At 42.4% G+C, this 24647-nt stretch overlaps 1 protein-coding gene across 4 annotated transcripts in view; it reads left to right on the forward strand.

The window, feature by feature from the left end:
* MERTK (MER proto-oncogene, tyrosine kinase) overlaps window positions 1-24647 on the forward strand; it is a 135320-nt gene that overhangs the window by 52668 nt on the left and 58005 nt on the right. For all 4 annotated transcript variants that reach the window (XM_024241878.2, NM_001131516.1, XM_054545362.2 and 1 more), the window contains 3 exon segments: window positions 696-869; window positions 18484-18570; window positions 21418-21533. In XM_024241878.2, coding sequence (XP_024097646.2) covers window positions 696-869; window positions 18484-18570; window positions 21418-21533 — 377 coding nt within the window.

Below are 24647 nucleotides of genomic sequence, written 5' to 3' on the forward strand. Positions count from 1 at the left end.
TACATAGCTTTGTTTTACTCTGTGTTTATTTTGGTAAGAAATACTGAAAACCTGCCAACTAGTCAGTCCCAGGAGTTTGAGCAACACCTGATGTAAGAACTGCCTGTGGCCTGCCTTCTGGTAAAACCAGTTCTGAGTCACTATTTATAGCCCCTTTGGCAAAGCATCCTAGAAAGCTGGCTTAAAGTAGACTGGCAGGAATTAGCCTCTGTGCTCCTTCTTATCCAACTTAAGGAGGTGAAAACATGAATACAGACCTGCCTGAGGCAGTAGATAAAGAACTCTGTCGCCAAGGCTGGGCGTGGTGGCACGCCTATAATCCCAGCACTTTGGGAGGCCAAGGGGCATGGATCACTTGAGGTCAGGAGTTCGAGGCCAGCCTGGCCAACATGGTGAAACCCTATCTCTACTAAAAATGCAAAAATTAGCCAGACCTGGTGGTGTGTGCCTGTAATCCCAGCTACTTAGGAGGCTGAGGCAGGAGAATCGCTTGAACCCAGGAGGCAGAGATTGCAGTGAGTCGACATCAGGCCACTGCACTCCAGCCTGAGTGACAGAGCAAGACTCCATCCCCACCTGCCCCCCGCAAAAAAAGAAATCTATTGCCAAGTTCTAGTCCAGTTTCCATTCCCCTTTGGGCTCTGTCTCTGTTTTCAGATCTGAAACATTCTTTCATGTAACGTTTTTCTCTGCAGGACTTCCTCACTTTACTAAGCAGCCTGAGAGCATGAATGTCACCAGAAACACAGCCTTCAACCTCACCTGTCAGGCTGTGGGCCCGCCTGAGCCCGTCAACATTTTCTGGGTTCAAAACAGTAGCCGTGTTAACGAACAGCCTGAAAAATCCCCCTCCGTGCTAACTGTTCCAGGTAAGTCCGAGCCGTGGGCTTATTGATTTATTCTCTAATAGCGGACAGGATCAAAAGTTTGGTGACCCTTGCTGTGCACCACTAGCAGGCAGCGGAGACAGATGAAAATACAGGTGTGGCAGCAAAGTTATGGGACCAGGTAGACGGGAAGGCAGGTGGGAATCACAGGTGTGAGAATTCACAGGCCAAGGTGGGGAAATAGGTGAGGGCCTCTGAGGGTACATAGGGTTAAGTTGTTGAAGTGGCCAGAATCCCTGAGCCCAGGCAGCAGCAGCCCTGCTCACATCTCCCGTTGCAGCTGTGGCCTTGCTGGTCTGTCAGGTCTTGCGTTTATGGAACCACTGATGTGATGACCTCGTGGATTTGACACCGAAAGAGTGGATTCATCATGGGGAGCTATTGCAGGAAGTGTGAGCCCTTGTGGGATTGTGGCTGAATGGACATTCCATGGTCATCTTGATTTCCATCCAAATGAAAGTGGCCTGGTTTTAGTCCCACACATCACTGATGATGGTCTTGTCAATACCATTGACGTTTCACATGCACTGAAGTCAGTGGGCTCTTCTGTGGCTCCTCTCATTGCATCTTTCAGCAACATCAGGCAAGCTTACCACACTCCCTCCCTCCTTCCTTTCTCCAGGGACTGCTGTATGCCTGAGGCTGTTCTAGGCCTTCAGGACACAGCGTGGACTTTTGGAAACACTGTCCTGGCTTCCATTTCATTGAGTGACACCAATTCATTGCTCCTCCTTTGTCATTGACTGGAGTTTTGAATGGCAGGGCTCAATCCTGGGTCCCCTTCTTTTACTCTGAGATGCTTCCTCTTGGGAGAGTTTCTCTGGGCCCCTGGCTTTAACACCATCTATAAGAAATGACCTTGAACTTTACGTCTCCAGCCCAGACCCCTCTCCTGAGTTGCAGGCTCATGTATCCAACTGCCTCCTTGGCATTGCCACTTGCTGGGTACATAGGCATCTCAAAATGAAACTCTTAACCCCAGACTTGTTCCACTCTGGAATTCCCCATCTTAGTGAATGATATCACCATTTTCCCACCCTTCCTTTTTCTCGTTTTTCATGTTGGCATCAGCAGTTTTGTCAGTTCTGCTCCTACAATACACCTGAAATCTGTCTTTTCTCTATCCTGCTGCCAGCACCCTGGTCCATGTCACTGCCAGCTCTTGCTATCGCCTCTGCAGTAGCTTCCTAACTGGGCCTTTTTGCTCCCAGCCTCGTCCCCACTCCCAGCTACCCTCCTCGGTGGCAGATGACATCACCTGCCTGCTGAAAACCCTGCAGTGGCTCTCCACTGTCTTAGACTGTCATCCAGTCCTTCCTGCCTTTTCCCTAGGGACTGCGTGTCCTAGCTCCTTCCTATCTATCCAACCCAGCCCCATCCCATGCTCTCCATCCTGCTTGTTAGGCACGAGTCACATTGATTGTCTTTCACTTCTCTAGGCACATCCTGTTCCTTCCTGCCTCAGGACCTTTGCACTGTCTTTTCTATCTGCTTGCAGTATTCTTCCATCTGCCCTTTGTTCCATGACCCAACTCAAACATCACTTCTTCAAAGAGGCCATGCCTGATCACTCTTAACCATTTTAGGTCCCCTCAATCCCATATTCCTGTGTACTCCTCCGTTGCACTTGTCACCGTCTATAATTACTCAGTTTATTCGTTGGGTCTCCTTGTCTAGCTTCTTAGAGAACGTATGCTCAGTAAGGACAAGAGCTTTGTCTCTCCCATTCACCTCTGCACTGCCAGTGGCTGAAGCAGTACCTGCCTCCTAGTAGTACTCAGTGAATATTTATGGCTAGGATGGATCAGTAAGTGAATGCCAGCCCCTAGCTATTAACTCTGAATCACTTTTCTAACCGGTGACTTCAGGAGGAATATTATGGTTTTCTCTCCTTCATCTGAGTTTTCTTTGACTTTTTTTACGGAATTAATTAAGTAACTTTTTATTCAAAATCAATTTTGAAAAATAGACTCTACCCTTTATAGGATGATCACTCTGAAATCCCATAAGGAAAGACTTATTTTCATTGAGGTAAAATTGACATACAATTAAATGCATAGAATTTAGTTGTACAACTCAGTGAGTTTTCCTAAGTGTAGACACCCATGTAACTACCACCTCAATCAAGATATAGAATATTGCCATCACTTCAGAAAGTCCTTCATGATCCCTTCCAGTGGGTCACCATCTCCCGTAGGCAATTCTGTTCTTATATCTGTCATCATAGAATAATTTTGCCTGTTCTTAAACTTCAAAAAATGGAATATAAAGTATGTACTTTTTTGTGTCATATGTACTTTCCGTGGCTTCTTCCACTCAACATGATATCTTTGAGATTCATCCATGATGTTTTATCAGTAGTACATCATCTTTATTTTTATTTTTATTTTCAGAAGGACTCTTGCTCTGTTGCCCAGGCTGGAGTGCAGTGGCGCGATCTTGGCTCACTGCAAGCTCCGCCTCCCGGGTTCAAGCGATTCTCCTGCCTCAGCCTCCTGAGTAGCCGAATTACAGGCACCTGCCACCATGCCTGGCTACTTTTTGTATTTAAGTAGAGACAGGGTTTCAGCATGTTGGTCAGGCTGGTCTTGTATTCCTGACCTTAAATGATTCGACCACCTCCACCACCCAAATTGCTGGGATTACAGGCATAAGCCACCGTGCCTGGCCAGTACATCATTTTTTATTGCTGATATAGTACTCTGTTGTATTAATGTGTTAATTTGGTTTATCCATTTGTTTGGTAAACATTTTGGATATTTGTGGCAGTTGGCTATTATGAATAAAGCAGCTATGAATATTTGAGTGCAAGTCTTTTGGAGGACATATGTTTTTATTTTGTCTTGGATAAATGCCTAGGAGAGGAATTGCTGCTTCATATGTTTAACTTTTAAAGAAACTACCAAATGGTTTTCCAAAGTGATTGTGCCATCTTTCATCCCCAGCAACAGTGGATAAGAGAGTTCCAGTTGCTCCATCCATATCTTTACCAACATTTGATTTGGTCAGTCTTCTTAAGTGTAGACATTTAGTGGATTTGAAATCTAGTAGATTATTGTGGTTTTAGGTTGCATTTCATTTTCCTGATGCCTAATTTTAGACAAGACCTACAGAAGATTTTAGTGTCTTTTCTTGTGCTTATTAATCAGTCATGTCTCTTTTTTGGTGAAGTGTCACTTCAGGTCTTTTGCCCAATTCTATAAAAATCCTAGAATCCACTTGACAATGTTTACACAAAAATACCTACTGTGATTTTGTCTGCAATCATATTGTTTTTATAGATAAGTTTAGAAGAAAATGACATCTTGACAATATTGAGCCTTCCAATCAATTAATACATTATATCTCTTCATTTATTTAGGTCTTCTTTAATTTCTCTCAGCAATTTTTGTAGTTTTTGATGTAGAGGTCTTACAAGTCATTTGTTAAATTTTTTTTTAATTTTAAAATTGGAATTATATGTACTTAAGGTATACAATGTAATGTTTTGAAATACATAGTGAACTGATTATTACAGCCAAGCTAATTAATATAGCTATCTTTTCACATAGTTATCATTTGTGGTGGAGTGGGGGGCGCGGGGAGGGAGGGAGGTGACAGGGGAGGGCGTGTAGGAGGATGAGAACACTTAAGATCTACCCTCTTAGCAAATTTCCAGTATACTGTGCAATTTTGTTAACTATGCTGTACATTAGATCTCTAGAACTTATTCATCCTACGGACTAAAACTTTCTACCTTTTGACTAACATCTCCCCAGTCCTCACCCACCTCCACCCACCCTTTTTAACCACACGGTTCTATTCTTTGTTTCTGTGAGTTTAACTTTTTTAGATTGCACATGTAAGTGAGACCATGCAGTAGTTTTTCTTTTCTTTGTCTGGTTTATTCACTTAGCATAATGTCTTCCAGTTTCATCCATGTTGTCATAAATGCCAGGATTTTCTTTTTTGTATAAGCTGAATAATATTCCCATATATACCATAATTTTTTAATCCATTTATCTGTTTATGGACACTTACATTGTTTCCATGTCTAAGCTATTGTGAATAATGCTGCAATGAATATGGGACCACAGATACCTCTTTGAGATCCTCATACCATTTCCTTTGGATATATATACCCAATATGGGAATTGATGAATCATATGGTAGTTCTATTTTTAATTTTCTGAGGAACCTCCAAACTATTTTCCTTAATGGCTGTGCCAATTTACATTTTCACCAACAGTGTACAGCCAATCAGATGCATTAATTTAGTACTTATGTACTAATAAATAGCATATTTGATTTTTTCCCAATTATTTACTATTAGTAAATAGAAAATAGATTTTCATATGTTTTATAAAAATAGGGACAAAATCTGTCCATCTCTGTTTGTCTAGAACTTTTCTGTATGTTTTCTCAGAAATTAGAAGTGTGTTTTTGTGACAAGATCTGCAAATTATTTTAATACCCAAAGCTGTAGTTTGTCTTAGCTTGGAGATCTGATTTATTTCTAAAAGGTCAGTTACACCCTTACAACGACCACCTATTTTGCATTTCAAGTTCTTTACAATTTAATTTTACTTTTTAAAATTTGAAGCTTTTTTTTTTCTTTGGTAGAGAAGACTTGGGCTCACATTTTTTTCCAGGGTGTTACATGAAAATTCTCAAGGTGGACTACTAGGCTTAGCTGGAATCAATCTGACAGTGTTCAAATCATCAGTACCCTTTAAAAGAGTCATTGGAATTACATGATGATCTGAAAAGTTTAGGAGACAGACCCAGACAGCAGGGCAGCCTAATCCAATCATCCTTAAAAATCTGAACAGTCAGAATAGAACTGTAGCATACAGCCTGTTGGTCACAGGAACAAGAACTATTTGTTCATTTGCATCTCACCAAATTCTTACATGCACTGATCCAACAAATGAGCCAAAGCTAGGCTCCAAAAATGTTCATTTTGGTCTTCTAAAACTCTGTAAAGTCTATCCAGGGTAGATACCTGTCTAAGTTTGTCCAGCTGACCAGTGCACGGGGTGGTGGTACCGAGCGTTGTTGCTTTCCCACTGTACACACTCATGGAATCCACAGTACCACGTGCCGTCAGGGCAATGGCTCCACACTAATCTTCTCTGTTATTGTTCCAGTTTTAGTGTATGTGCTGCCAAAGCGAGCACCATCAGTATTTCTTCAGGAGGGATATCTAAATGGGAGTTGAAGGGAAAAGCAAACATATTTTAAATTTTAATACATTCTAATCTCCCTCCAAAAAGGCCTTGCAAGTTGGCAATCTTTTTAGTGGAATATGGTAATATGTGCCCTATATCACATACACACAGTATTCAGTCTTGACTTTTTGCCAGTCTGATGGCAAATACTGTCATCTGTCAGAATATCTGATTTACACCTCCACCTGTTTCCATGAGACCAGGGGGCCTCTTGAAGGCAGGAACTGAAGGATTTTTTGGCCACATATTCAGGGGTCTGGTTCAGTGCCTGGAACGTGGTAGTTGTAGAAATGACCAGTAGGAGAGCACTTGCGGCAGCATTCACCAGAAGGTGCTTCTGAATGTGGGTGTGCATGATGAATTCACTCTCTGTCAGGGGCCATAGGGTACCAAAAACCAAAAACTGAACCATGATGATGGAAATCCTCACTAACATTTCACCAGCTTTTCTAGAGTTTTTAGAGTAGCGACAAATGTGTCTGTAAATGAAGAACTCTTACTTAAACTGCTGAGTCGAAATTCTAGTTTCTAAATGAATACGCAATATACCGCTCTGCTCAGGCAGTTTTCCTATTTGTGAAGGGTTTGGAAAGTGGGGCTGCTGACTTTATTTTTTTTAGTGACAGTATTTTTTAAATGCCTGTTTGATAGTGAAGATGGTCTAGCTCATGCTATACAGTGAAATGAAGGCCTGGAGGAGTAATCATATATTCAAGCCAGAAACCTAAAACTTACCCAGATTCTTCTCTCTCGCCCATCCAACAATCATCACCAAGATCTGTATGTTGTTCTCTCTTTTTTTTTTTTTTTGAGATGGAGTTTTGCTGTGTCACCCAGGCTGGAGTGCAATGGCGCGATCTCTGCTCATTGCAACCTCCGCCTCCCGGGTTCAAGTGATTCTCCCGCCTCAGCCTCCCAAGCAGCTGGGATTACAGGCACCCACTATCATGCCTGGCTCTTTTTTGTATTTTTGTAGAGATGGGGTTTCACCATGTTGGCCAGGCTAGTCTTGAACTCCTGATCTCAGGTGATCCACCCACCTTGGCCTCCCAAAGTGCTGCGACCACAGGCGTGAGCCACTGTGCCCGGGCCCTGTACGTTGTTCTGAAATGTCAGTTGTGCTCATTTCTTCCTCTGCCCTTCCACCACCATGGCCTTAATTCAGGCTTTCCTGGTTCATCGCCAGGACTGTTGCTGTCACCTCTTACCTATGGTCCAATCTTTCTTGTTCTCATCCCCCTACCCCACCACCATAGTGAGTGATGCTCCACCTTGTGATTAAAGAGGTTCTGCTAAAATACAGAGCTTCCCATTCCTGGCATGACTCCCCACTACATGCAGGTTAAGATCTACCATTTTACCGTGAAGTCTGAGACCCACTGGGGCTTCGGCCTAACTTTCCCACAATCTCTGCCTGCCTCACCTACAAAGGCACCTGCTTGTGAGGCCTGATGAACTTTTCGCAGGCCCATGAGTGACTGTGCCTTCTTGCCAAGCTGCCTTCTCATTGTCTGGCAAACCCCTGTTCACCTGACACACAGATCACAGCTGTCCTGAAAACCTTCCTGGTCACCCCCTTGTCTGTATATTCACAAGGGCTCTTCCCCATTGCATTGAAGCACAAACCCTCTATCTATTTGTCAGGCCTCCAAGAAGACTTACTAATCAGGTGATTATTATGTATGATTTATTAGTTAGGTTAGCCCCATCACCCAGCACAGTGCCCGGCACATAAGAACTATGTGAATGAATGAATGAACTAATGAGCAAACAAATGAATTACAAATAGTCCCCGAGTTTTAGGTCCTTTCACTGGGACAAAGGGACATCATGATAATGAAGTAACTTGTATTTATAAAATTATTTTTACATTTAAACTCTTATCTCTTTTCTCATTTATGTCTCCAGCTGGTCCTGTGAAATTAATAGAACAGGATCTTTAATGTCCATTCTGTAGACCCAAAGGGCTAAAATAAGTCCAGGGAGGAAGGGTGTGGGGCCCAGGCTGCTGACTGTGGGGATTGTGCTGGGCTCACAGGGGTTACTCTCAAGTCAGCTAGTTGCTGACTGTTCCCTTGTGTCTGTGTTTTGTAACATTATAGAAGAACTACATAAAAACTTATTTTTAATTAAATATTTTTTTAATTTTGAGGAAGCTTTAGTTTGATACCTGAGTCCCTTCCAGTAATTCATGTATGAGGAACTAGGTGCTGAGGTCAGCTTTGGGAGGCCTTGTGCAGAGCAGCTGCCCCTGACATGCTGATGTAAATAAAGCAGTGAGTGTTCACAGGGAGACGCCATTCTATCTGAAATTGACCCCTGAGTAAACTTTGCCGACCCCTTCTACTGAGGGAATGCTAATTGGTTTAAATAGCCAATTGTTTGGACTGCTTTGAGCAAGCATTGTTTATGAACAGGAAGGTTGTATGCCTTTTCCCTCTTGATACAAGTTTTTATTTTTCCTCTGTGTTGTATGAGCTTTCTTTAAAGGACATGAAAAGAAATACTTTGTCTAAAGGACATTATTCTGAGTGAACAAAGCCAATCTCAAAGGTTACGTGCTGTACAATTCCATTTAGATAACATTCTCAAAAGGACAAAATTTTGCTAATGGAGAACATATCAGAACAATTTCAGGGGTTAGGTTTGGGGATAGGATGTTCCTATAAGGGGTAGAATGAGGGAGCTTCTTTTTGGCACTGGAACAGTTCTGTAGCCACAGATCTGTACCTGTCATAAAATTTCATAAACCTATACACTCATTCTTCCCCCCAAAATAAAACAAAACAGAAACTGGTAAAATCTTAATAAGGCCTGTATTTTAGTTAATAATATTGTACCAAAGTCACTTTCCTGGTTTTGATCATTATACCATGGTTATGTAAGATCTTATCATTGGGTAAAGCTGGGTGAAGGGTGCACAGTAACTCTGCTATTTTTGCAACTTCTTGTAAGTCTAAAGTTATTTCAAAATAAAAAGTTTCTTTTCTAAAGAATTTTATCATGGGCAAAACCAAATCCCAAAATAAAGAGCATAACTGCAAAGAGCTTTAGCTTCATGGTGTTCAATGGTGGAGTGCTTTATAAGTTAGCGGGGTAAGCATGTTCTCACTCATAGGTGGGAACTGAACAATGAGAACACTTGGACACAGGAAGGGGAACATCACACACCGAGGCCTGTCATAGGGTGAGGGAAGAGGGGAGGGATAGCATTAGCAGATATACCTAATGTAAATCCACACCAACATGGCACGTGTATACATATGTAACAAACCTGCACATTGTGCACATGTACCCTAGAACTTAAAAGTATAAAAAAAAAAAAAAAAAAGTTAGTGGGTAAGAGCTCTAGCTTTGGCATGTAGACTGATGCCACTTTGCTGTCATGTATCCCTGGGCAAGTTACTCAACTTCTGTATATAAAATAGGGATAATAGCAGTGTCTACTACATAAAACATTTATGAGGTTTCAGTGAAATAATGAACGTAAAGCCCTTGGTACCAGGATTGCCTATAGGAACGATTGAAATGCTACCTATTATATTTTTTTGTGTTGTTATTTTTATATGCAATAGTTACTAACTCATTGTCAATTTTCACCTGCCTTTCTGTTAACAGTGGTGGGCTTGCGTTGATCTTTCAGGCTTTTCTTTTTTAAAAAATACTCGTTTTATATTTAAATCCACATCTAGGAAACAGCTAAGCTAGCTTTTGTTTTAGTTAGTTGGATATAATTATTAATATCCTTGTAATAACAGAAACAAAATAATAACTGGAATTTATACAAATTAGTTCATAATGCCCACAGTACTTTCTGTAAAGAATTACTTTGAATCACATAGCAAGCTGTGATAATCAGGCAGTTTTGTTGCTGTTGTGTTTAGAGACAAGGTCTTGCTCTGTCACCCAGGCTGATGTGCAGTGGCTATCTCTACTCACTGTAACCTCAAAACTCCTGCACTCAAGCAAATCCTCCCACCTCAGCCTCCCAAGTAGCTGAGACTACAGGGATAAGCAGCTTTTTTCAAATTTTTTGTAGGACAGGATCTCACTATGTTGTCCAGGCTAGTTAGGCATTTTTAATGCCCATTTTACATATTAGAAAAACATTTGGAGCTATTAAGAGACCTGCCTTCTTCTTCTTTTTTTTTTTTTTTTTTTTTTTTTTTGGTCACCCAGGCTGGAGTGCAGTGGCGCAATCTCGGCTCACTGCAAGCTCCACCTCCCGGGTTCATGCCATTCTCCTGCCTCAGCCTCCCAAGTAGCTGGGACTACAGGGGCCAGCCACCTCGCCTGGCTAATTTTTTGTATTTTTTAGTAGAGGCGGGGTTTCACCCTGTTAGCCAGGATGGTCTCGATCTCCTGACCTCATGATCCATCCACCTCAGCCTCCCACAGTGCTGGGATTACAGGCGTGAGCCACCGCACCCGGGGAGACCTGCCTTCTTAAGGTCTATTCTCCACATGGCCGCTGGAGCAATCCTGATACAAGTCAGATCATATCAGCCCTCTGCTCAGAGCTCTGGGTTTTCCACCCAACTCAGAGAAAAAGGCAAAGGCCTCTCCCACATGTTCCCTCTGCCTAGAACCTCCCCAGGCCCCCGAGTATCAGCTTGGCCCATTTCCTCACTCCTACTTTTTCCTCAGAGACCATTTCTCAAGGAACCACCTCTGATGCCCCCCGCCCATCATTTAAAATTACAGCTTGCTTTCCCACCCATCCTGACCCTCTGATTGTCTTCTATTTTTCCATAGTACTTATCACCTTCTAATATACTATACATGTTACTTATTTATCAAGGTTATTATTTATTGCCCATTTCTCCCCCTGAAAATGTGAGCTTTATAAGGGTGGGGAGCTTTGTTTTATTTGTGGGTATATCCCAAGTTTCTGGAAAAAATGTCTGGCTTGTAGTAAATACTCAGTAAATATTTGTCAAGTGGATGAATGCAGAGCAGATAGAGAGGTCCAAGTTAAGAAGCTACCTCACTTACGCAGCATGATCTTCCATTTGTTGCTTCCTTTGGTAGAAAGATGGACACTAGGGGAAAAAGAAAAAGAAGGGACAGAATTGTTTATCTAGTTAATTTGCAGGATTGCTTAATCCAGAGCTCAAAGAACTGGCTCAACTGTGCTCTTAGGAGTTGCTCCCTCAGCAATTCGGATTGTCCTTCCCTCAAGGGAACATCCTGTTACTGAATGTTCCTTAAAAATATCTTTCAGAGCTGTGTCATAAATATCTTTTCTCAAACCAGCAGAGGACCAAGCAAGAGGGGCGTGAACCATCATAATGGAGTTGGGTGAAAAGGAGAAATTGCTCTAAGGGGGATGACCTACCCACTAGAAGAGGAGTTGGCTCAGGAGATTGTGGGGGTTCCAGTGCCCGGGGCCATTCAGGATGGAGTGGGTGGGAGGGTGGAGACTTAAGGAGGTGGATGCTTTTTCTCCCTGGGAAGTCCCAAGGGTTTGGGGCTATAAAATGTCAAGGTCTATTCCAGTCTGGTAGTTATTGTTCATCCACAGAGAGAGAACTGGCGAGTGAGAGGGAGCTGTCTTCTCCTAGTGTACACTCATTGCTATGGTCAATCCAGGCTTATAAACAAGTGTCTAGTTGGGAAGCCAGTGCCATTAAGCCATTAAAGTTTAGCTGAAAAAATTAAGCAAAGAAGACTATATTTGGCCCTAAGTGCTGTCTAGTTTTGGAGAAAGTTACCTTTGGTTTGAACTAGTTTCCTCTTCTCTCTACTGGTATCTCTTTGGCCTATGGGCGCTAACCACCTGACCTTGTACACTGTTTTAATACATTGTGTGGTTACTGCCAGGCAATTCAGACTTGGTGTAGGTGTCTTGTGCTAGGACATTTGCTATAGATTGTTTTTTTGACCTTGTGTGCACTATGAAAAGAAACACACGGGAGAAATGACTGTCTGTTTGACCTGAAGTCATGTTCTGTGATAATGTTTCCCTTTTAGCATTAATAAACCTGTTAGGACTGAAGACCACTGGACCTGAAATCTGCTGCTATAGGATCCTACTATAGATTCTATAACTGGATAATGGATCTCAGTGAAATAAACCTCCTGTTTTACCATAGGGCTGGCTCTTCCCCTTATGACAAGTTTGGAATGTGATTTTGTAGTTTGTATTCAAGGGTTTCCTAAGAGTTTTGATAATAATAGAAGTCAAATGACTAATTTTAAACTGCCAATGTCTCCTCCAATATATTTAAAAAACAAGTTAGTAACTCCCTGTATCTTCTGATTGAGCCAAAGCCAATTTTTCTAAATATAAGCCAGGTTTTGCAAGTTCATGCAGCCTGGTGGGTGAAATGGGCTTCTCACTTGGGAGCTTAGGATCTGGAAGGTTAAAAGTGATGCCAAGGCATGAAAATCAAAGTGTCAAAGGCCTCACTATGAAACAGTGATCAGCAGAGCATGGACCCCTTAGAGGGATCAGTGTCTTCATCCTCATCTTGTATCTTCTTTCTTAAAATCAATGCTTGACAAAGTGCCCAAAGTCCAGATACTTCGCCAGTTCTTCCTTTCCACCTCCCTATTTTCCGTTCATCTCTTCCTTGCATTACAAAAGAAAAAAGACCTCTCTTGCCTGTGTGGAATCACCACTATGAGGCATCAGTTCTCAATGCTTTGGTCTCAAGATCCTTTGTTTTTTTGTTTGTTTGTTTCTTTCTTTTTGGTTTTTTGTTTGTTTGTTTTTGTGTGTGTGTGACAGAGCTTGACTCTGTCGCCCAGCCTGGAGTGCTCACTGTAGCCTCAACCTCCTAGGCTCAGGTGATTCAGCCATCTCAACCTCCCAAGTAGCTGGGACTACAGGTGCATGTCACCATGCTCAGCTAATTTTTGTATTTTTTGTAGAGATGGGGTTTCACCATGTTGCCCCAGGATGGGGCAACTTCTGGACTTGAACTCGAACTTCTGGACTCAAGCGATCCTCCTGCCTCAGACTCCTGTAGTGCTGAGATTACAGGAGTGAGCCACTGTGCTTGGCCTCAAGATCCTTTTACAGTCATAAGTTATCAAGAACCAGAGTTCTTGTTTATGTGGGTCATATCTATCTATATTTACTGAATTAGAAATTAAAACTGAAAACTTTTAAAACACAAAAATACACAAGCATACACTTCACTGGCTAATACATCTATGCTATGGCATCATCATGTATCATATAGCCTCTGGGAAATTCTTTTGGAAAATTCCATCATACATTCCTGAGATAATGAGAATTAAAAGAGCAAATAATATATTATTATTATTATGAAAATAGTTTTGACTCTGAGGACTACAGAAGGGATCTCTGGAGTCCCCAGAAGTCTCTTGACCACATTTTGAGAATGGTTACTGTGGTGCATTGTCTTGGGGTTAAGAAATTTCCAGGTATCACATAGACAGAAAATTCCAAATTTTGGCTGGGCACGGTGGCTCACGCCTGTAATCCCAGCACTTTGGGAGGCTGAGGCGGGTGGATCATCTGAGGTCAGGAGTTCAAGGACAGCCTGGCCAACATGGTAAAACCCTGTCTCCATTAAAAATACAAAAATTAGCCAGGCATGGTGGTGCATGCCTGTAATCCCAGCTACTTGGGAGACTGAGGCAGGAGAATCACTTGAACCTGGGAGGCGGAGGTTGCAGTGAGCCGAGATCATGCCATTGCCCTCCAGCCTGGGTGACAGAGCGAGTCTCAGTCTCAAAAAAAAAAAAGAAAAAAGAAAATTCCAAATTTTGTCCAGCAAAGGAGTTGCCCTTCCAATAAAGTTGTACTTATGTTTAAGAATCACTTACATTGTGTTGATTAATTGCATCCTAATAATGAGTATAATCAATTCAGAAGAAAATATTTTTGCAATTTCAAGGTGTATGTATATTTTTGTTGCCAATGAGTTCCCATGGTTTAAGCAAAAACTTTCCAATGTGTACCATTAGGATGAAATTCTTGGGGGTGGTAGAGTCGTGGTGGAAAACTTGCTGCTGGGGAAGAGTCGTTAACAGTGGGTGTTGGTGTCAAGATATTCAAGGTACCTCAAATTACATTCTTTGAAGCTGTTTAAATTACAAAAAATTTAAGGATGCAAACTTCAAAATGTTTGAGAGGCCACATATATTTTTCAAAATTCTCTAGGAGGAATACAAGCAGAAGATATAAAGACCCCGAGGCAGAGTATCACAGGGATCCTTTTATAGATGTGCGTGTAATGGGTGTGAGAGAAATATTCCTCCTCAGTGCAATCAATATTTTCTAATTCACTACACAAACTAGTAGCCTCACTTGAGAGGAAGTGACCAAAATATGAAAGTAGATGACTTCTACCAGGAGTTTTTGTTTCTTAGCACTTTAAATTTTCTGTTTTTTTGTTGTTGTTTTTTTTGAGACGGAGTCTCACTCTGTCGCCCAGGTGGGGTGCAGTGGCGCGATCTCGGCTCACTGCAAACTCCACCTCCCAGGTTCACGCCATTCTCCTGCCTCAGCTTCCCGAGTAGCTGGGACTACAGGCACCCGCCACAACGCCCAGCTAATTTTTTTGTATTTTTAGTAGGGACAGGGTTTCACAGTGTTATCCAGGATGGCCTCAATCTCCTGACCTCCGCCCGCCTCAGCCTCCCAAAGTGTTGGGATTACAGGCATGAGCCACTGCACCCAGCCGGCACTTTAAATTTTCAAGAGAATTCAATTAAGCAATCCAGCTTAGGGTTTTCCTCCAGTCTGAGGGAAGTATTCCTCATCTTGGAAAATTAAGATACTGTGAAGTAGCTGTCAAATTCTCTGTATAATACAATGTTATTTTTGAAGAAATGAAACGTTACCACCGAATCATAGGACAGAGATGCCTGGGTTTGCTTTTCCCTGAGGGACCCATGTGTAGTCAGGGAAACGCAGACACTGGTGACAACCTTCCATCTAGATGGAAAATAACAAAAACCCACCAGCACTGATTTTCTTTTTTATGCACATTTAACCCCTCGGGAGAAGTATTAATATAAAAGGGATCAGATATGCAATTTTTCTACAGGTTCTCTAAGTCACAGCTCTCTGCCATGTAGTGGTCACTTGGCTGCAGCCCTGGCACAGTCATGGCCATGCAGGCATCCGACCAGGAACAGCTTTTCTAGGCTGATGCCTGCTGTGCTTCCCTCAGCAAGTTTTTTCCCTTTCATTCTTCAAATATTTCATTACTCTGTTAGTGATAAGCTTTGAGTTTAAAAATATCTGATGGAAAATTTCCTACACATGTAGACAGAAGAAACAAAATAAGCTTTTCTGCCAAGAAGCAAATGGTGGCATATTTTCAACAATTTTGTGAAGATACTACTGTGTGCCAGATGATGTTTTTGTGTGCCACAGATATAGAAGTTTCCAGATTCAACTAAATAGTGTATACTGTATAGTTGTAGTTCTAAAAAATAACCATTCAGGTCGGGTGTGGTGGCTCACACCTGTAATCCCAGCGTTTTAGGAGGCCAAGGCAGGCAGATCACCTGAGGTCGGGAGTTCAAGACCAGCCTGGACAACATGGTGAAACCCCGTCCCTACTAAAAATACAAAATTAGCCGGGCATGGTGGCGGGCGCCTGTAATCCCAACTACTCGGAAGGCCGAGGCAGGAGAATCACTTGAACTCGGGAGGTGGAGGTTGCAGTGAGCCGGATTGCGCCATTGCCTGGGTGATGACAGAGTGAGTCTCGATCTCAAAAAAAAAAAAAAAAAATTCAAATTTTAGGATTGTTTTAGACTTATAGAAAAACACTGGGGATAATACAGTGATTTCCCATAAACCCCACCCCCACTTTCCCCTATCGTTAGCATTTTATATTGGTGTGGTGCATTTGCTACAATTGATGAACCAATACAGATACATCATCATTAACTAAGGTCCATACTTTAGTGATATTTCTTTAGCTTTTTACCTCCTGTTGTTTTTCTGTCCCAGGATCTCATCCAGGACACCACCTTGCATTTAGTCATCTATGTCTTATTAGGCTCCTCTTGGCTGTGACAATTTCTCAAACTTTCCTTGTTTTTAATGACCTTGACAGTGAAGGGATGGGTTGCCCCTCCACACCTGTGGGTGTTTCTCGTTAGGTGGAACGAGAGACTTGGAAAAGAAAAAGACACAGAGACAAAGTATAGAGAAAGAAATAAGGGGGCCCAGGGGACCAGCGTTCAGCATATGGAGGATCCCACTGGCCTCTGAGTTCCCTTAGTATTTATTGATCATTCTTAGATGTTTCTCGGAGATGGGGATGTGGCAGGGTCATAGGATAATAGTGGAGAGAAGGTCAGCAGATAAACACATGAACAAAGGTCTCTGCATCATAGACAAGGTAAAGAATTAAGTGCTGTGCTTTAGATATGCATACACATAAACATCTCAATGCCTTAAAGAGCAGTATTGCTGCCCTCATGTCCTACCTCCAGCCCTAAGGCGGTTTTCCCCTATCTCAGAAGATGGAACATACAATCGGGTTTTATACCGAGACATTCCATTGCCCAGGGACAGGCAGGAGACAGATGCCTTCCTCTTGTCTCAACTGCAAAGAGGCGTTCCTTCCCCTTATACTAATCCTCCTCAGCACAGACCCTTTACGGGTGTCAGGCTGGGGGACGGTCAGGTCTTTCCCTTCCCAGGAGGCCATATTTCAGACTATCACATGGGGAGAAACCTTGGACAATACCTGGCTTTCCAAGGCAGAGGTCCCTGCGGCCTTCCGCAGTGTTTGTGTCTCTGGGTACTTGAGATTAGGGAGTGGTGATGACTCTTAAAGAGCATGCTGCCTTCAAGCATCTGTTTAACAAAGCACATCTTGCACAGCCCTTAATCCATTTAACCCTGAGTTGACACAGCACAAGTTTCAGGGAGCACAGGATTGGGGGTAAGGTTACAGATTAACAACATCTCAAGGCAGAATAATTTCTCTTAGTACAGAACAAAATGGAGTCTCCTATGTCTACTTCTTTCTACACAGAGACAGTAACAATCTGATCTCTTTCTTTTCCCCACAGACAGGTTTTAGATATCACTGGTCAGGTGTTTTCTAGAATGTCCCACAATTTAGAACTGACTGATATTTTTTTCATGATTAGCCTGGGGTTTTTTTGTTCTCGGGAGGAAGACCATAGAGGTGAAGTGACATTTTCGTCACCTGTTACCAAGGGTACATTCTGTCAACATGATATACCACCTGATCATCTGGCTCAGGTAGTTTGTCAGTTTCTCCACTCAAAAGTTTTCTTTCTTTTTCTTTTTTTTTTTTTTTTTTTTTGCTCTTTCCATAATGTACTTGTTGGAAGGAGTCACTGTATGCAGCCCATTAAGGAGATTAAGGAGTGGGGAGTTATGCTCCACCTCTTTGAGGGCAGAATATCCAATAAACTATTTGGAATTATTCTGCAAGAAGGTTTGTCTATTCTCTCCAATTTATCTAATTATTTGTGGATGTCAGTAGAGACTCCTGGATATTTTTTTCTTCTTTGGGTTATAATCCAAAGCTACTTTATTTTCCTGCTCAAATTGTTCCAGCTTTGGCCATTGGGAACTCTTTGAGTTAGCTGCTGTGTCTCTTTGACATGCCACATCATTGTCTGTGTGTGTGTGTGTGTGTGTGTGTGTATACGTTGTGCGTTGTGTTTGTTTTATATTTTACTCCAGACTCATATATTTCCTGCTCCAATCTGAGAATCAGCCATTTCTCCAAGGAGCCCTGGTTCCATTTATTGGAGAATGGCATTAGAAAACAAGACCTGGGTAACTTGTCTTCCTATTTAAAATTAATAAATCAATTTTTTAAAAATGTCTTCAAACCTCTGAAATGATAGAATTTTTCATTTAGCACTATTGTCTTCTTTCGATTAGTTATAACGCCTTGCATTTATATGATACGTCTTTGTGAATTGACCAGTTTTTACTATTAAAAAAGGATTCATTACAACACATCATCTGAAATTTTTAAACTGTGGCTTTTATTTTGCTATTTCTGGTGTTCTGAAATATGCATAGCATAGTGGCACTGTATGTACTGGAGGGCCAGGCAGCAGGATCAGGTGAGCCTCAGAACCCACTTTCCTTGATATTGGGGCTAGCGATTTGCAGTAAAAGTCTAAATGATCCTGCTTTATTACCTAATGTCTCACCATTCAGGATCTGAATAAACGAAAGCAGCTGCCTTTTGGGCCCATGGCTGCCTTCCTCTTGGTGCCTTGGGTTTAATCCCAGGTTTGTTTCTCCATAGCTAGCACACCTTTTAAATTAACTTTGCACTAATGCCCAAAAGCCATGAAGCAAGAAATAAAATAATGCAAAGACAACGATAGAATTGTGGTGAACAGCAGCCTGTTTCTCTGCTGCTGGTCTCATGAGTCTCCTTCCATTCCAGGCCTGACGGAAATGGCAGTCTTCAGTTGTGAGGCCCACAATGACAAAGGGCTGACCGTGTCCAAGGGAGTGCAAATCAACATCAAAGGTAAGCAGCAAGGCTAGGTTCCCCATGCATGTTCTGGGAGCTGGTGAGGGTGCAGCATGAGCTTGCAGCTGGCTGCCTGGGTGTGGGTCCTGGCTTTCTCACTGATGTTCTTTGTGACCTTGGACAACCCACTTCTCCTGTTTGGTGTCAGTGTTCCCCTCTGAAAAGTGGAGATGATTACAGAACCTACCTATTGTTGAGGCTTATTGATTTAATACAAGTAAATTACTCAGAAGTGCCTGGCATATAGGTCTTTGATAAACATTCACTCATTTAGCTCTGCTTACTCCAAGAAGAAAATTAGCTAAAATGTTTTCTCTTTCTTAGTTCCTATTTTCACTTTTCCCTCTTCCACCATGAACTAGTCATTAACCCTTGAAGAGCCCTGGGGATGGGGCTGTCTTGGGGCATGATCTAGGAAATGGACCCTGTCCTTCCCAGGTCAGTGGGGCCTGACATGAGTCTCTGCCACCTACTGACTCAGGGAGACAGAGGAAAAGCAAGGAGCAGATCACTCTTTGGAGCCCAATGCTCCTATCCCTCTTCCTCCTAAACTCCCTCTTCCTCTTGTTTCCTCTGAGCTAGGATTTCACTAGGCTAAGCTTGCTTGGCCGTGAGTTATGATAATAGAATTAAAGGCACACATTTGAAGGCCTCCAGGCTAGTGGAGACATTTCAATCCAATCTACCTTATTCTCCTTCTGTGTGATCAAAAGTATTAAACTTGAAATTTGAAAGAAAAGAAAAACCTTCAATTAGATACTTTTTATTTCATTTTAAATCATCCTCCTTAGTGTGTCATAGAAATTCAAGCAAATTTTATGTTTTACTATTTAATCATAGTTTAAATATTGAGAAGTAATTATTTGGCTCATGTTCTTTTCCTCTTGTCCTTAGGGAAACAGTCAAGGAAAAAGCAGAACTTGTTTAATAATGAATTAAAGGTTGGGTACATACAGAAGGAGATTCAAAATTACAAAAGAAGTTATACTCAAAAAAGATGCTAATTTTAGTTTCAGCAAATCAACTGGACAAACGCTATGAAAGGGAATATTCTAAAAGTTCACTGGGATAAAAAAATAACCAAACTAAAAGTTATTACTGGAGGAAGTGTATAACTTCCTTCCTTCATCACAATTCCCATTATTACAATTTCCAAAAGACATGTTGGGAATGTCAGAAATTCATGAGTGGGTGTGAGTTTGTAAAGACATTTTCATAAAGTATAAACTTCTTAAAATTTAAAAATGTATAAAATGAAAAGCACTTCTCTAATTTTATGCTTCAGAATCTCAGCTAAGGTTTTATTCTATTAGATCATTCCCCAAACTTCTGTTTTTGGCTTTCATTTATTGTAAAATTTATATCAAAGCTACCAAGCCTCCCTTCTTCTAATGTGTAATTACTATGGTATATGTGGTCAAATTTTGGTCTGGAAAGGCAGATGCTTTAGGGCAGTTCCACAAATAATCTGCAGAGGAAAGTGAGTCAAACCTTATTCTTCCCCATTCCTGAGGCTGTGTGTCTGCTAGTCAAACCCGAACTCCTAAATGTGGCCCCCAGGGCACGCTTGATACGGTCTTAACACACCTTCCTCCTTCTCTCCTGCTCATTCCATCATCACCTTCATCCTCACCACACCCTCCCTGGGCCTCATCCACAGTTCCCCACATTTATTCCTCACCACAGCTCCATGGAGCAGTGCTAGTACTATCCCCATTTACAGAGGAGAGAACTGTGTGTAGTTGTAGATAGGGCGTGTGTAGCTGTGCCTGGGGCCATACAGCAGGTCAGGTGGTAAACCAGACTCACAGTCCCTGCTGGTGTTCCCACTGTCTGCTTGCTGCCCTTGGCAATAGGCCTCCAGTGTCCTGTTGAAGGACACAAGCTCCAGGGTCAGGCAGACCAGAGTTCAAGTCCCTGTTGTACTGCTTACAACCTCTCTGTGACCTTTGCCAAGCTTTTAACTTCTCTGATCCTGTTTCCTTATCTATGAACGTGGATTGTAAGACTACTTCTCTAATTGGATTCTAGGAATGATAAAAGAAAGCCCTCAAAGTGTCTGGCACATAGTAAGCACAGGAAGCGTTAGCCTTCATTTTTAATTATGAGTGTAATTATTATTACAAATTAAATTCAGCACAAAGAAATAAGATTCCCCAAATTTAAGATCCTTCTTGGATTCTAATTGAAATAGCTACCCTTCACCCATCTGTTTCCAAGGTCATAGCCCACCCATTTGAGGACACACACCCCTTCCCCTCCCCCAGCAGATGCAGCTGGCTCTTTTGCTTGAACCGACTCTTAGTGTTTCCTCGGCCTGGAAAGCTCCCCCTACACATGCACACATACACATGCACACTCATGCGTGCACACACTTTCCTGTGGCACCCTTCTCTTCTGGTGACAGGGCGTTCTTATTCTTGGTTAACATGGGTCTCCTATACCAGGCCATGTGCTTCACGAGGGCAGGGCTATGACTCTGTTTAGTGCACTAGTGCCCAGCCAGGTGCATACAGTGGGGTCCATGAACATGTACTCAGTAAAGGACATGAGTATTTCCACATCTTTTCCAGTTCAAAGGTCTCCTCATTTCATTAGTGAATAGGAAAGTGGGTCTGTGTTCCGCTTCTTTGGCCCTTAACTGGAAGACTTCTTTGGCCCATCCACAGGCTAACACAATTACCCTCAGGCATAGGGAGGCTCCTCTTGAAAACATGTTTCCATTTACTAATCTCAAGGAACAAAAACGGGTATTAATGCATTTGTTTGGTAGCTGTATCCTCCCATTATCTATAATTGTGTTTGTGTGTGTGTGTGTGTGTGTGTGTGTTTTGTTTTATGCAGCAATTCCCTCCCCACCAACTGAAGTCAGCATCCGTAACAGCACTGCACACAGCATTCTGATCTCCTGGGTTCCTGGTTTTGATGGATACTCCCCATTCAGGAATTGCAGCATTCAGGTAAAGCTCCAGGGTGAAGAGGGAAGTGGCTGTTTGGTTCTCTCTGTGGGTCTAAGGATTTTTCTTCCTTCCAAGGATAGACACGGAGGGCATTTCTCCATCTCTGTACAGAGTCCCCTGACCTCCCTGCTTCAGTGTCCAGCATGCATGCACCATTCCTTGTCCATGCTCTGCCCGTGAGACTTTGTCCTTCCTGTGCAGGGTTCAGGGCCCAATCAGAAGCAAAGTGTGTTTCCAAGGGAGAACATCATGAGACCAGGGAGAGTTCTTCTTTTTTTTTATTTTTGAGACAAAGTTTTGCTCTTGTTGCCCAGGCTGGATGCCCAGGCTGGAGTACAATGGTGTGATCCCAGCTCACTGCAAACTCCACCTGGTTCAAGCGATTCTCCTGCCTCAGCCTCCTGAGTAGCTGAGATTATAGGCATGCACCACCACGCCTGGCTAAGTTTGTATTTTTAGTAGAGATGGGGTTTCTCCATGTTGGTCAGGCTGGTCTCAAACTCCCAACCTCAAGTGATCCGCCCACCTCGGCCTCCCAAAGTGCTGGGATTACAGGCATGAGCCACCACGCCCAGCCAAGACCAGGGAGAGTTCATTTTCAAGGTCCCAAAACACATGCTTGTGACCAGGAGTTGAGGAACCCAGGCACTCCCCAGTGTGGCTCCTCCTGGGCTGGTGGCCATGAAGGACAGAAGGGCCAGGACAAGATAGGTTGTCTGTGCTACTGAGCGTAGAACCTTAGCCAGTGTCACCTGGGGATCCTGGTCATTACAGGCCTTGTGGAATCTTCAGCCATTTTTCACTGCTGCCTTGAATGGATATGAAACGGTGCTATTAGCCATCCTAAAATGATAACTTGCCCATGATGTAAGCTGTGCTCTTGAGTGTTCACTTCATAAAAATGAAAATGGTGGCAATAACACAACTGTTTACTAAGGGACCACAATGGCCCAGGGGCTTTGCAAACATTATCTTACTTAACACACGCTGCACTGCAGGCTCAGAGTACTCTCACAGCCTACGAGTGGCAGAACCAGAACTCAAGTCCAGGAAGCTCCAATGCCTAAAGCAGCGATCAGAACCATCAGTTCTTCCGTCTCAGGAGGGACATCGCATCTGGCAGCAGGTTACCGAACATGCAGGAATTATCCACTAAAAAGTATTAATGCATTCTGCCTGGTACTTAATCATGCAGTAGGGTCAGGAATTAGTTTACTAAATATCTGGTCTCATTAGTTAAAAATATGTTAACCTGACACAGGCCAGTCATGCCAACACAGCTCAAAGAATTTTGTGTTGACAACTAGATGTTTTTACTTGCTAGTCAAATTAATTTCTCTGTTCTTAACGCCTCCCACTTTTATCTAACAGGTGTTCCTTCCCTGAAGAGTAAAAGCGTGTATTATCCCTAAAATAGCCTCCACCCTCACCCACACCTCCAGCCTTTCTTAATTCTTGCTCAGTTTTTTTTTTTTTGTAAGCCTCCCAAGCACTGGTAAGTGTTAGGAATTGTTATTGCATCTACAATTCCTCGCCAGGAATGGTCTTTTTTGTGATTGATTTTTTTTAACACCTTTTTTTGAGATATAGTTTACTTTTTTTTTTTAAATTTGAGACGTAGTCTCACTCTGTTACCTAGGCTGGAGTGCAGTGGTGTGATCTCGGCTCACTGCAACCTCTGCCTCCTGGGTGCAAGCAATTCTCCTGCCTCACCCACCCGAGTAGCTGGGACTACAGGCCGGTGCCACCACGCCCACCTAATTTTTGTATATTTAGTAGAGATGGGGTTTCACCATGTTGACCAGGCTGTTCTCAAACTCCTGACCTCAAGTGATCCACCAGCCTCAGCCTCCGAAAGTGCTGGGATTACTGGTGTGAGCCACCACACCCAGCTGAGGTATATTTTATATACCATTATATTCACCCATTATTTAAAATGTATAATTCAACGGTGCTTAGTATATTCAAGAATTGTACAGCCATTACCACTATCTAATTGTGTCTGTATTCATAAGAGATATTTGTCTGTGGTTTTCTTGTGGTAGCTTTTTCTGGTTTTGGCATCAGTGTAATACTGACCTTCTAGAATAAGTATGAAAGTCCTCCTCCTCCTCCTCCTTCTCCTCCTCCTCCTTCTCCTCCTCCTCCCTCCTCCTCCCTCCTCCTCCCTCCACCTCCCTCCACCTCCCTCCACCTCCCTCCTCCCCCCTCCTCCCCCCTTGTCCTTCCTCCCCTTACTCCTCCCTCCTCCCTTCTCCTCCTTCTCCTTCTCCTCCTCCCTCCTCCTCCCTCGTCCTTCCTCCCCCTCCTCCTCCCTCCTCCCTTCTCCTCCGTCTCCTTCTCCTTCTCCTCCTTCTCCTCCTTCTCCTTCTCCTCCTTCTCCTCCTTCTTCTCCTTCTCCTCCTTCTCCTCCTTCTTCTCCTTCTCCTCCTTCTCCTCCTTCTCCTCCTTCTCCTCCTTCTTCTCCTTCTCCTTCTCCTCCTTCTTCTCCTTCTCCTCCTTCTCCTCCTTCTTCTCCTTCTTCTTCTTTTCTTGGAAGAATTTGCAAAAGATTGATGTTAAATCTTCTTTAAATATTTAATAAAATTTGTTCTCTTTGTGGAAAGTTTTTTCAATACTAGCTCAATCTTTTTACTTGGTATAAGTCTATTCAGATTTTCTATTACTTCTTGAGTCAGCTTTGGTAGTTTCTATGTTATAGGAACTTGAACATTTCATCTCAGTTATCTAATTTATTGGTATACAACATAGTACATAGTATTCCATTATAACCTTTTTTAATTCTTTGAGGTTAGTAATAAGATCCCCTGTTTCATTCCAGGTTTTAGTAATTTGTCTTCTCTCTTATTTTTCTTAGTCCAGCTAAAAGTTTGTCAATCTTATTTATCTTTTTGAATAACCAACTTTTGATTTTGTGAATTTTTTTCTATTGTTTTTCTATTCTATATTTTATTTATTTATGCCTTAATTTTTGTTTCTTTTTTTTTCTGTTTGCTTTGGTTTAGTTTGTTCTTTTTCTAGTTTTGTAAGGTAGAGATTAGGTTATTGATTGTGTTCTTTTATATATTAAAAAAAAGGCATTTGCACTCTACATTTCCCTGTAAGCACTGCTTT

This window comes from Pongo abelii, chromosome 12 (genome assembly GCF_028885655.2).
Source record: "Pongo abelii isolate AG06213 chromosome 12, NHGRI_mPonAbe1-v2.0_pri, whole genome shotgun sequence".
Taxonomy (NCBI): domain Eukaryota; kingdom Metazoa; phylum Chordata; class Mammalia; order Primates; family Hominidae; genus Pongo; species Pongo abelii.